Here is a 13038-nt window from a genome sequence, read left to right as displayed (position 1 = left end):
GGTTGGAGAAAACTGTAATGAAAGAAAATGTAATTTAACATCGCAGTAACAAAACTATTAATCATGACCTTCCCAGGTGAACAATGGGAGATATTGGGCTGTAGGAACCCCCATTCATCATCCTTATGCCTCGGAAAGAGAGAGACCTCCACTAACACATAGATCTTAGTTTCTTGATGAGTCATATAACTACAGTAAAGCACCTTCTCTATAGAAAAGTATGCAAACAAAGTAAATGTTTTTTCAGTCAAAATGTGAAAACAAAAAATATATATCACACACACACACACACACACACTTACCCAGCTATCTAAATGGGGACTTCCCACTGACATCTAATTATAACCACTTCAGACCATCTCTTACCTCTTAAACTTTTGGCAGTTTCAGAGTTGAATTAAGATGTTATTTCGTCTATTTATCAACCATTTTTTCTTCTGATGGAAATTATTTAATTAAACTGGTCCCAAAACGTATAGTTAGGTCAGAAACACACACACACACACACATCTAGAGGGTGTCGGGACTCTTGGGCTAAACCCAAGGCAGTGGAGTGTCTAGAGCCATTGGAACCGCTGAGATTAACACACATCTTTGATGTGTTCAGCTCTTTAAATCCCATAGCTGGTGCCATTTTGGCAAAAAATAAAAAATAAAATGTGCTGTTTCCCCTTGCATGCATTTTTGCATGTTTTTTTTTTTTTTTTAATGTCTGTCTGGACATTAGTATGCATGTTTTATTTTGCATTACTTATATTTTTGGTGCATTTTATCGACACACGAAGTACAGAGAATTGGAGAAAAGTACAGATAATCTTAGGGCCCTATAATACACCCGGCGCAATCCGACGCAAGGAGCAGCGCAAATGTGTTTGCTAGTTTCAGTCCGGCGCCATTCGCAATTTCGCGTCCAGCATCACTTCGTATAATTAGTAAATGCTTTTGCGCACCCATGGGCGTGCTGGTCTAAAAAAGAGGTGTGTTCAGGCGCATTGCTATTTTAAGGAGCTGAAAATAGACTGCGCTATAGACCAACTCAAACCTGAGCGCAATGTCTTTGTTATTTAAAGAGCGTGTTCGTATGGGTGGGTCTGCAACGCGCATACACGGTGCTTATTAAACATAGGGACGCACAACAGCACACAAATATGCCAAATATAAAAAATTAAAGGATTGCAATGCATATACATTTTTTGTAGGCTAATTAAATATATATATATATATATATATATATATATACACACACACATATATACATATACATATATAAATATACATTTATACATATATACATATGCATATATAGATATACATACATATACATATACATATATAGGATATATATATCCTATATATGTAGATTTCTCATTAAGAAAATAGGGACAACCCATTTAGACCATGCGCCCGGGTGCTTCAATCGTTTTTCCATCCTTAAAATAGCAAAAGTGGATTTGGACACGCCCTGAGTGCACCTGCGCCGTGCGCTTTTTTACTTTGCGTTTAGGTCATTAAAATAGGGCCCTTAATCTCCAGCATAAGCACTATAGCTCAATATGTCTCTAATGCTAATGCTAATCCACTGTTCCCAAGCACTATTTACCCCAAAATTAAAATGATGTCATTTTTACTCATCCTCATGTTATTGTAAATTTGAATGACTTTCTTTTTTGGAATAATGGTGAGTTGTTGCAGTTGATCTCAGGCATTTGTTTCAAGGTCTGAACTGTCAAGTTCCAAAATGACTTCATATGAGTGCTCCATTGCTGTTTTTCTAAAGAAGAATGTAACACAGGATTGGAACGACATTAGGTGGATAAAAGATGACAAAACGATCATTTTTGGGTGAACTATACTTTTAAATACCAATTCAAAGGGATCATTCTCCATATCTCTAGTATGAGTGACAGGGAAGTAAAAATTGTTCTCACTTCTCTCTCTCTGTCGCTATTTTTTGCTTGCTGTACGACAGAGTTCGGGGTGTAATTGGAGTGTCTCTTACCTTTCGAGCAGTCCATGCCATGGAACCCGGGGAAACAGTGACACACTCCTGACACACACTCTCCGTTACCATGACAGTTGCGGGGACACTCTTGCACAGAGTCTGTGAAAAGAATGAAACCTTTCTAAAAAAGGCCACTTTGATGGTAATGACAGCTGTAACCACCACATCCAGCTCTCATCTTGTCTTTTCCTCTACTGCTTCCTCCCTCCCTCTCTCTCTTTCAGTTGAGTTTTCTGTCCCTCTTTCACTCTATTTTTTAGTGGCAGACTCTGGTCATTATTGATACAAGCTATTCAAACAGCATCACACACCATTTCATTAGCCATGAGTAATATCACTGCAATGAAAGTAGGCCATATCACAGTAGATTAGCGCAAGGTTAATTGGTGAGACACCACTTATTCGTAGAATTCATGCATGTGAATATTCATAGAACAGAGCCTTAATCTCATATCAAGTGGATAATAATATATATGAAATGGTATAACATTAATAGAATGACATTATTAATTATTTCCTTTTTACTAGACGTCAATGAAGCATTTACCTGTAATTCTACAGAGACTGAAACCTATGAATCCAATTCTCCAAAATATTAATGTTTCATTTATTAATTCATTTATGAAATACAAGTTTGAAATACACATTTGTTGTTCGTAACCGCATGTGCCATTCAATGTCACAATGCAGGGATGTTGCATTTTATGCTCTTATTTTTTAAATTGTATATATATATTCATATTATTTTATTTATGCTTACTTTTTTTAAACAACCCTTCAAATTAGGTTTAGGATTAGGCATGATTGATATGAAGTCTCTTATTCCCAATGCAGCATTTATTTAATTAAAAGTACAATAAAACTGTAAATTGAAATATTACAATGCAAAATTTCTGTGTACTATTTTAATAAATTTTAATATAATTTATTCCTGTAATGGCAAAGGTTATTTTTTTTAGCATCATTACCCCTTCAGTGTCACATGATCCTTCAGAAATCATTCTGATATGCTGTTTTGGTGCTGATGAAATTTGTATTATTATTACTATTGTTGATCAGTTGTGCTGCTTAAGATTTTTTTTGCTTTAGATTGTGTTGTAAAACCCTTTTTACATAAAAAATATGGTCACAAGTTTGCTTATCACAGCAAATTTATTGTACCCTCTCATGTCTCACACCTGAGTGATATAGTGTGTGTTTGAAGGAAACGTATAATGGAGAGTTTAAGCAGTGTTAGAGTAACTGACCCAGAACAGCGGTGCTAAATGAGACCGATTCCATCTCCTTGCCGTCATTGTAGAAAGCCAGGTGCCATGTGCCGGGGTCCAGATACTGTACAAACACGGCCTCGTTCAGAACCACCGTCTGAATACTGCGTCTCTCACGGGGCGACTCCACTACGCTCCATTTCTCCTTTCCATCCAAACGCTCCATATAGTCATACTGCAGAGGGAGAAATGCAGAAACAAGGGAAACGAGAGGGGATGTTTTTATTTTTCGTGATCTCTAGTGGTTTGACAGCATCCATACATATCAAACAGTGAGACAGTTTGAAGTTGAGCTATAGAAATGATTTTATCTAACACCTGGTGACTTCTAAAATGTATTTGCGATGACTGATTGATCTGTTGTTGGGATGAAAGAGGGATTTTTATCCCTAAAAGGACTTCACAGAGTGGCCTCTCTGTAAATAGAATGGGTGTGCGCACCTGTGCATGGGACGGTGGCAGCCCTTTGCGAATGTAAACCCCGAAGAGTGCATCCTTGCCCAGGGAGATGTTGAACTTGAGGAACTGAGGCTGGCTAAGGTGCATCAGGGATCTCCAGAACACCCCGGGCGGCACCTCCTGGGTCACGCGCCTGCCCACCTCCAGGCTGCCCGTATCTATGCTGCTGTTGCGAGCAGCCCATGGCCCTGAGACAGAGAGGAAGGCATAAAAAAAAAATCAATCTCTCACCTCGGCTGTGTTGCAACTGCCCCTCGTTTATAGATTCAGCGGTAGCTGCTTTGAAAACAGAAAACAAAAGGAAACAGCACAAATGTGTTTTCTCTCTGGGAGACACTTATCTGATGGAAGCTGAAAAACACAAATGCTACTTCCTGAAGTCTTTTTGCCCATAACCTCACTGTACCCACCCAGCGCAAAGAAAGCCGAGAGTGTATCAGGATAAACAGCAGAGAGCCAAAGATAGACAGGGACGAGGGGCTTCTTTGTTGAATATCTGAGCCTGGTTTTTCAAATGTAACTAGCAGAAGAACTGAGGAATAACCTATAAACTGTTAATGGCTGCTTATACGAAGCTGAGCTTTATTGGAATTTTAACATGATATAAGTCTTAAAGTGTGATCAGTGATTTGGTTTTCAGACCTACAATCTAAATGTCGACATGAAACAGCGTTCATAAAGCATTTTACTTTCACAATGTGATGTATTTCAAAGTGAAATAGTATATTCAATGAAAGAAATTTAGAATGTTAATTTATATATACAGTTTGTGTGTGTGTGTATTCTTTTTTCTTTTGCCTGCTTTCTTTATTTCTCATATGGAATGTATTGGATTACATAAATGAGCCATTCAAGTTTAGGGTCAATAAGATTTATTTTTATTTTTGTATGTTTTTGAAAGAAGTCTCTCAATGCTACTTTATTTGATCAAAAATATTATAGAAATATATAAAAGGTAATTTATTCCTGTGATACAAAGCTGAATCATACTCCTGGCTTCAGTGATAATATAGAAATCATTTTAATAAGCTGATGCAGATTTTCTGCTCAAAAACATCTCTTACAGTTGTGCTGATCAATATTTTTATGAAAACCTTGATATATATATATATATATATATATATATATATATATATATATATATATATATATATATATATATATATATAGTTTTTCAGATTGATATTTGATGAATAGAAAGTTCAGAATAATAGTTTTCATTGTAGTTTTTAAAGGTTTATAAATATATTCTACAGTACAACATAAGTGGGTCCTTATAGGTTCTGTGTTTAGAGTGCTGTGAGGAACCTATTTCTAAAAGTGAAACTGGAACCTGTTTATTTTTTATTGATCATCTGCTTCACTTCCTCTCCCCCTCTCTGTTCCTGTCTCTGGTGTTCATGGACTCTCAGGCTGAGAGAGAGATCTCTTCTATAGTGAGGGTTCATGTATTCTGCACCTCAGGCTTTGGCTCATACGGCATGTCAACACCACCATCCTGTTTACCAACATAATCACACAAGCTGTTATCCACTTTTCATTTAATGGAAAATCCATGGTTGTTCTCTCCCTCTCTGTCTTTCTCTCGCTCTTTCTTTTATTCTCTCTATCTCTTGCTCATAGCTAGCGGCGATGGCCGAGTGTAAATGGAGGTTGCGTGCAACAGATTCCCTCTGTCCCTATGGTTGTGATGTTCTCACACACACACACACACGAAAACAGCTCCCCTGTAATCAGGTCAGATCTACACTGGAGACCGCAGCCCTGACAGAGAAAACCTGTGAAAAATGGTGAGGAAATAAAGAACAATGAAAACACAATCAGGATGGAGCAGCCGCAACAGGAGATGAAATAGCCCCCCTCATTAATAGAGAACAGCATGGACGGAGGAGAGATAGAACTAAAGAAAGGAAAATAGAGAGCGGGGAGGCCGGAAGAGAATTTCCTTAGGGAATGAACGATCAGTCTGTGGCTGAAGCAAAAATATGCCCCAAATTTGTAAATAAAAAAAAGTAAATTTAATTTATTCAGCATTTATCAGTTCTTCATTCATTTAGCTATATTAATTCCTTTAGTTATATTAACTATTCATTTATATTTCTAGTATTTAATTATATCTATTTATAATATCAAATTTAGCAAAAAAATGTTTGTTTTAGTAGGCATCAAAATGAAGTTCTTTGAATTACATAACATGCAAATAATTCAATATATAATGTGCTTATATATACCTCAACAGTTAATGTTAATTAAATCATTATTTTATTTAGGAATATTGATTAAAAGTGACAGAAAAGAGATTTATAATGCAATATATATCATATATATATATATATATATATATATATATATATATATATATATATATATATATATATATATATATATATATATATATATATATTCTATTTTAATATCTGTTTAAAATAAATTGGGTTCTTTTGAAATTTTCAAAGGAAGAAAAAAAAAGTGGTTTATACAAACATTATGCAGCCAGGGGCACTGCTATAGCTTCTGGGTCCCATGAAATCACAGTTTTTATAGATTTTTGATCAAATAAACACAGCCTTAGTTAGCAGATCAATCAATCAATCAACAAACCAATCAATCAATCAATGTCTTACTGACCCCAAACTTTTGAACAGTAGTGAAAATCAAAAACAGAAGACAAAGCGATAATTACTGTGTTTATATTAAAGCTGCGGTAGGTAACTTTTGACGCTCTAGCGGTTAATAAACAGAACTGCTTGCGTCTTGCGGAAGAACATCGTAGCCGGAACTACTTCTCTCTGTTTATGTCTATGAAGAATCTCAAAGGTACTGGGGTACTCCACCGCGGTACCCCCGAAGCAATCTAAAATAGTCCGAATATAAACACTTATTATAGGTGTACCCTAGTGATTCAGGACAAGCCAAAAACACGGTTTGGAAAATGGATTCATGGTGTACTCGCTTATTATATACATTTCTCTACATTTTGAACAAAAACAAAGTTACGGACCGCAGCTCTGATTGGTTGTTTCTTACCGGGAGCGGTCTGTAACTGCAAATGGCAATAGGACCACTGGGAGGAGCCAGAGGAGCTTGATTTTTTCAAAGATTATCGGTCTCATATTCTACTGTCAGGACATAATGACAGGTTTAACAAATATGTAAAAAATATATTTTTACAAAAGTTACCTACTGCAGCTTTAAGAAATGTACTGTAAACCGAATATACACTGTATAAATATAAAATAAACTGTAGGTTTTGGACCAGAGCTATCGTGGAGATAAAAGACATCTGAATCTGAGTGTGTAAGCAGAGCATCAAGTACCATAACAGAATCCAGCCGAGTGCAGAGAGGCCAATCATAAGCTAATGTAGCCAGCAGGCAAAAGCACACACAAATCATTTCACAGATCAGTCCAGAGCATCAAATCATCCCCCAGAAGCCCAGATAAGAGCATCTCAACACAATACGCCAGACAATAAGGTAGGATAACAGCTATACACAAAGACGCAGCAGAGGATGAGAGAGACAGAGAAGAAAAAGCAACAAAACAACCAGATATGGAACAACACAAGATATTATATGTGCCGCTATCTTTAAACAAAGCAACCCGCAACATCTGCCTCATAGCTGTACTGTAGAATTGTCTGTGTATGATTAATGAAATCTCACTGTTATGTAGAATATAATATGTCCGCATGTGAGAGAAAGAGAGAGCGACCGGGAGAGAGCGAGAGAAAAGTCATATTTGTATGGATGGAATTGACACCGATGTGCTGAGGGGTTGAGATCGAAATACTTGAGATGAAGAGCTGTTTCAAATCTCACCATTACCCACACACTCACACAAAAACACAGCAAACTATTATACAACATACTCTATATTCAGTCACAGAGTTAGATATGTTTACAAAGCTCTGAGGAAAGAGGAGAAGAAAAATGAGACAATGTGAAAATGTATTTACTCTACAGTTATTTTTAAATAGAAATGAATAACCTAGGTTATGCCTTCCAAGACAGAATCCTAACCTTCTACCCTCACTAATTCGGAGGAAACTACATAGACAGCAACTCTGCTAAATAAACTGAGCTTTGCATGGGAGACTTGATTTGCAATTGATTTTAATAGAGCGTGATGTTAGCAAGTTACTAAGATAACACAGCTGTTTTATAATTCACATAATACCAAAAACAAGCAAATGTTACAATGATCTTTTTTTTCTCTCTCTTTCCTTGTTCGCCATCTTGGATTTAGTGTTTCACTGAGCTCCTTGCAATACATTTAAAATTTGCTCAAAATGAATTGTATTAATTATACTACTTGCCACCTCTGCCACTAAGTTTTGTAACACAATATGTGTTCAAAGATGACTAGCCTCTTCATTTTCTGAAGAAGAACAACAAGTAGAAAAAAAGATTGTGTTGTCCTTCATACAGAGGTGATGTGGTGTTTTTTAGGACTCTTCCTTTGAATCTGCGAGTGTGTGAGATCAAGTCAGAGACAGCCAGTGAGAAGGTGTAAAGAGATGGATGAACAGCCAAAGGGTTGTGTAAGGAGGTTCATGAGTGTTTGTTTACAATCTTTATCAGTTTTATTCAAAAGTTTGATTCCTGATTATCAGTAGATTATGAAGATGTGCTGATCCTGTAGGATTACTATACCATATCTTACAAGTAAAATTTTTATGCATGTAATACCTGGATGATCAAATAATTATGGCAAAATTTGCAGTATAGAAGGTACTGTAGCACACTGTGCAGAATACAGTATCCCACACTTGTAAACATAATTTGATTAAAAATGCAAGATTTTTATGTCCACAATCACAGAAATAAATATGTATAGAGATACTACTATCTAGGAATTTTCACACAAGTAATTGTTAACTCTAAGTCATTCTAAACCCCCAGATAAAAGGAATAAATGCTTTGCGTTTCACTCTGCTTATAAACCTGGGGTTAAAAATTAGTAATAATAAAATGGGTAATAATAAGCTGAAGTTTCAAACTGTACATTCATAAACCCCAGGATAACATTCTTAACATAACCTGTACATAAAGGCACATTCTCATATTATATATTGCCTTGTATTATTACGTTTTTCGTATTTGGAATATAAATGAGAATAAAATGGTCCCTTTTTCACTTCAATTGAAGCATTTTCCATCATCTGACCTTTTTTCTTCTCAATCAATGAAACTACATTTTATACAATGTTCAGTGTTTCTGTGACTGTCCAAAGCATGCAATACAACGAAACATGGATACAAAGCATCTAGTAGCAACATTTGAACACAACAACAATCCAAGTAACATGTGTGAAACATTCCTTTACCCACGGTTAAAAGAGGGTTTTAAAATGAGGATAACCCAGAGTTAGGGAGAGCAGTGTGAAAAGCCCTTTTGCGTAACACAATTTGAAAAATAATCACCTTCCCAGCACCACTGTCCCACAATGCCTTGCTGCTCGACCTAATCATATGGATACTTGGTTTCTTATGACTTGTCACACGGCCTAGGGAATAATATCCCTTGTCGATCGTGGAAGAAGGCAGAGAAGTGTGTGTGGGCATAAATGTGCTGTCATGATGGGACCTCAGTGTGCGACAGAGAAGCAAATTACTAAACAAAATTTTAAATATAGAGTACAAGCGGCAAACTAATATATTGGATTGTTTTTTTTTCTTTCATTTTTCTAATTGTATTTTATAGGGTTTTATCCCCCTTTGTGTTATTCAGTTACAATCCTGACATTCTTCTTATCGGAAGAGAGCGTGTGGGACTGCAGCGTGCTGTGAGGCTGTGCTGCTCACCTCTGCCTCCAGAGGGCGCTGTTGCTACATCACTGTTGCTGGGCAGCCCGGCTCCCAAGCCGTTGTTCAGCATGGGACCAACCACAGGTTTCAGCTGCCAGTTCAGCCCCAACAGATTCATGGCTGAGAGGGAAAGAAAGCAATAGAAAGAGACAGAAAGAAAGAGTGTAAACAGTGCAGGTATACGAGATGAGAAAGGTAGCCAGAAAAAGAAAAGCTTGAGGACTGTGCCAAGACGACTCTGTAATGTTGTTTCACGGTAAGAGCACAAATGATTTAAAATGAAACCAAATGCTACAACTAAAATGTATAATATTGATCTGTTAAACCTGGTGCAGTCAGGGAGAGGCAGAGAAGATAAAGTAATTTATTTTGTGCTTGAAAAAAAAACACAGACAGACTATAGTCATTTTTATTGATTGCATGACTGATTGATGTTGACTGGCTGAGATGCCATCTGTCACTCATGGGACGCTTACACTTGATCGTCAGTCTAATATATGTCACAGCGGCAAGTGTGCATGTATAAAACTAGTCTCAGTGTCTCTGAAATTCTCATGCAATCCTCCCTAGATCAGAAATGTAAAAAAAAAAAAAATATTTAATAATAATGTTCCCTGAATACAGCATACCTTTACAACATTATTCAAGCTCCATTTACTTTGTACACCAATTTTGAAGTCATCATTTGTAAATCCAACATATGACCTGCTGCTTGCATGTTTAGTTACTAAATATTTCAAATATGAAATAATGTAATATTGCTTTTAGCAACATACTACATATTTTTATTTTATTTTACAACTGTTTGTGTTTACAAAGAAACATCAAATAGCAGATTGCCCTGAATGTGAAATTTTGAAGATAAAATCTTTTTTTTTTTCTTGTAAAACATACTCCCATAATCTTTATTTAACCCACAAAAAAGGATTCCGTTTCTATTGTTTACTGCCTTCTGCAATATAATACATATAATAATTACAATACATTATAATGGACATACTAATCCATTTCATGTTATTGTAAATAATTGCAGTATTATAATAATTGTCAATTATAATGCATTTTAATATTTACCTATTTCAGGTCACATTTTTAAATAGTGTAATGGCCTACAACAAATGTGCTGCACTGTTTTATGTGTTAATTAACTGTAGTTTTTTACAGGCATAGCCACACATAGTTATAACTTTTCATAAATAATATTTATTTGTGATAATATAATAGAGTTTGTAATGTAATATATACAGCCATCATAGAAAGTGCCACAAAATGATTTTCTGTGAGTAGATTAAAGGAACTGGGTGACTGATCTAATTGGTACTTTAACAAAATCAGTTTAACTGTGTGTGTGTGTGTGTGTGTTTTATTCCAGTCATTTAATCACTGGAGCCCTGAGGAAATGATGTTGATGCACTTCTAAAGACTGAGACAGAAAGAGAAGTAAACGGTGAGACCCACGTCTGTAGGAATTAATCGCACCTCAACAGGTTAAAAAAGTTGCGCAGGCAGAAAAGCAGCAGAATCCTGACAGCATTCAGAGCTTTCATGTTGAGCTGGCATGATTCAGCGACAATCTGATTGACAGCTGAAAGAAAGCAGATTTCTCTCTGTCTTTCCTGTTTGAATTGAACGGCTGTTGTTTCTTTTTCGTGCCTGTGGAGCTTATTTTGGTCTGTTCGCTCCAAGGCCTGTGTGCAGTTTGTCAGCTGAATCTCTTCCCGACCCGCGTCCTTTCTAGTTATGCCAAGAAACTTTTATCGCAAACAGAAGAGAGAGGAGCGCTTAGTCTGCTGAACTCCAGAGGTGCCGCAGGAAACGCGGGAGCGGAAGCTCTTTGTAACGCGCAGTCTCAGGCTGATTGCAGGATCTTGTGCTTTATCTCTTGCCCCTGTGTGTCTGCGTCATCTGTTCTTCACAGTGGTGTTAAAGATGGGCTAAGATTGTGAGTCATCAGAGACAGCAACCACAGGAGGAGGTTCATATGGAGGGGCAATGTTACTCTCATGTATGACTTACATTGTGCATTCCTTTACTGCTTCATTCTTCTTATACTAACTTGCTAAAACATTATTCCACTCAATTGGATATGATCGGTCTCTTTCTGATGCTTGTCTTAACTCTTTCTGTTTCCCTCTCTCCGTCTCATTCTTTTGTCTGTCTTAATTGTTCTGCCTGTCTAACTCTTTCTCTCTCACTGTCTCATTCTCTCTCTTTCTCACTCTAACCTTCTTTCTCACCCTTTCTGACACTCTCCCTTACTATCTCCCCCTGTCTCATATTCTTTCTGTCTGTCTTATTCTCTCTGCATGCCTCCATCTTTCTACCGGTCTCACCTTTTATCTCTAATTCTTTCTGTCTCACTCACTCAGCCTTTCTATCTCTCTTACTATATACCATTCTCTCTGTTTGTCTCACTATCTATTCAACTGTCTCAATCTCTCTCCTTTCCTCACCCTCCAAGTATCACAGTCTCTCACCTTCATCCTATCATAGACCTTCACAAACCTCTCTTTGGCCATATCACTGTCTCTTCAAGTCTAATTTTCTTATTCTTTTAATGCTTTCTTACTCTCTGTTTGGTATCTCAATTCAGTTCTTCACTTTCTTAGAATATCTCTGAATACATCACACACTCACTAAATGTCCCTCCATACTCACAATCTCAATCTTTCTCTGGCTGTCTCACCCTCTCCGCAACTATCACAATCTCTCATGTTCTTCCTATAATGGCAGATCTTACCAAACCTCTCTGCCTATCTTACTCTTCCTGTCTCATTCTCTACCTCAGAATCTCTCTGCCTGGCTCACTCATTATCTCTCTGCCTGTCTCATTCTTTACCTCACAATCTTTCTACCTGTCTCACTCTCCACCTCACTCTTTCTCTCTCTGCCTGTGTTACTCTAAACCTCACAATTGCTCTGTCTGTCTCACTCTCTACCTCACAATTCCCTACCTGTCTCACTCTCTACCCCACTCTCTCTGCCTGTTTCACCCTATGCAATATTTCTGCCTGTCTCACTCTCTACCTCAAAATCTATCTGCCTGACTCACACTCTCTGCCTGTCTCACTCTCTACCTCACAATCTATCTGCCCATCTCAGCTCTCTGCCTCTCATTATTAACCTCACAATCTCTCTGCCTGTCTCACTCTCTACCTCACTCTCTCTGCCTTTCTCACTCTCTAATTTACAATATTTCTGCATGTCTCACTCTTTACCTCACAATATATCTGCCTGTCTCATTCTCTACCTCACAATCTCTCTGCCTGTCTCACTCCCTACCTCATAATCTCCCTGTCTCTCACTCTTCAACTCACAATTTCTCTCTGCCGGTCTTACTCTCTACCTCACTCTGTCTGCCTGTCTCACATTCTACTTTGCAATATTCCTTCTGCCTCACTCTCTACCTCACAATCTCTCTGCCTGTCTCACACTCTCTGCCTGTCTCACAATCTATTTGCCTGTCTCTCTCTCTACCTCACAATATTTATGCCTGTCT

The 13038-nt window shown here is 37.3% G+C and overlaps 1 protein-coding gene across 4 annotated transcripts in view; it reads right to left on the bottom strand.

Annotated features, from left to right (window-relative positions):
* Positions 1–13038, bottom strand: part of LOC113057911 (teneurin-2-like) — a 137895-nt gene that overhangs the window by 30870 nt on the left and 93987 nt on the right. For 3 of the 4 annotated variants that reach the window (XM_026225504.1, XM_026225503.1, XM_026225505.1), the window contains exons 4-7: positions 9537–9659; positions 3712–3917; positions 3250–3445; positions 2000–2101 (exon numbers count right to left, since the gene is read on the bottom strand). In XM_026225504.1, the coding sequence (XP_026081289.1) occupies positions 2000–2101; positions 3250–3445; positions 3712–3917; positions 9537–9659 (627 nt within the window). The remainder of the gene's footprint in view (positions 1–1999; positions 2102–3249; positions 3446–3711; positions 3918–9536; positions 9660–13038) is intronic. The other variant, XM_026225506.1, reaches the window with a different exon arrangement.

The sequence above is a fragment of the Carassius auratus genome, chromosome 39 (genome assembly GCF_003368295.1).
Source record: "Carassius auratus strain Wakin chromosome 39, ASM336829v1, whole genome shotgun sequence".
Lineage (NCBI taxonomy): Eukaryota > Metazoa > Chordata > Actinopteri > Cypriniformes > Cyprinidae > Carassius > Carassius auratus.
The sequence above is the reverse complement of the archived record's forward strand: the minus strand, read 5'-3'. Positions and strand labels throughout refer to the sequence as shown.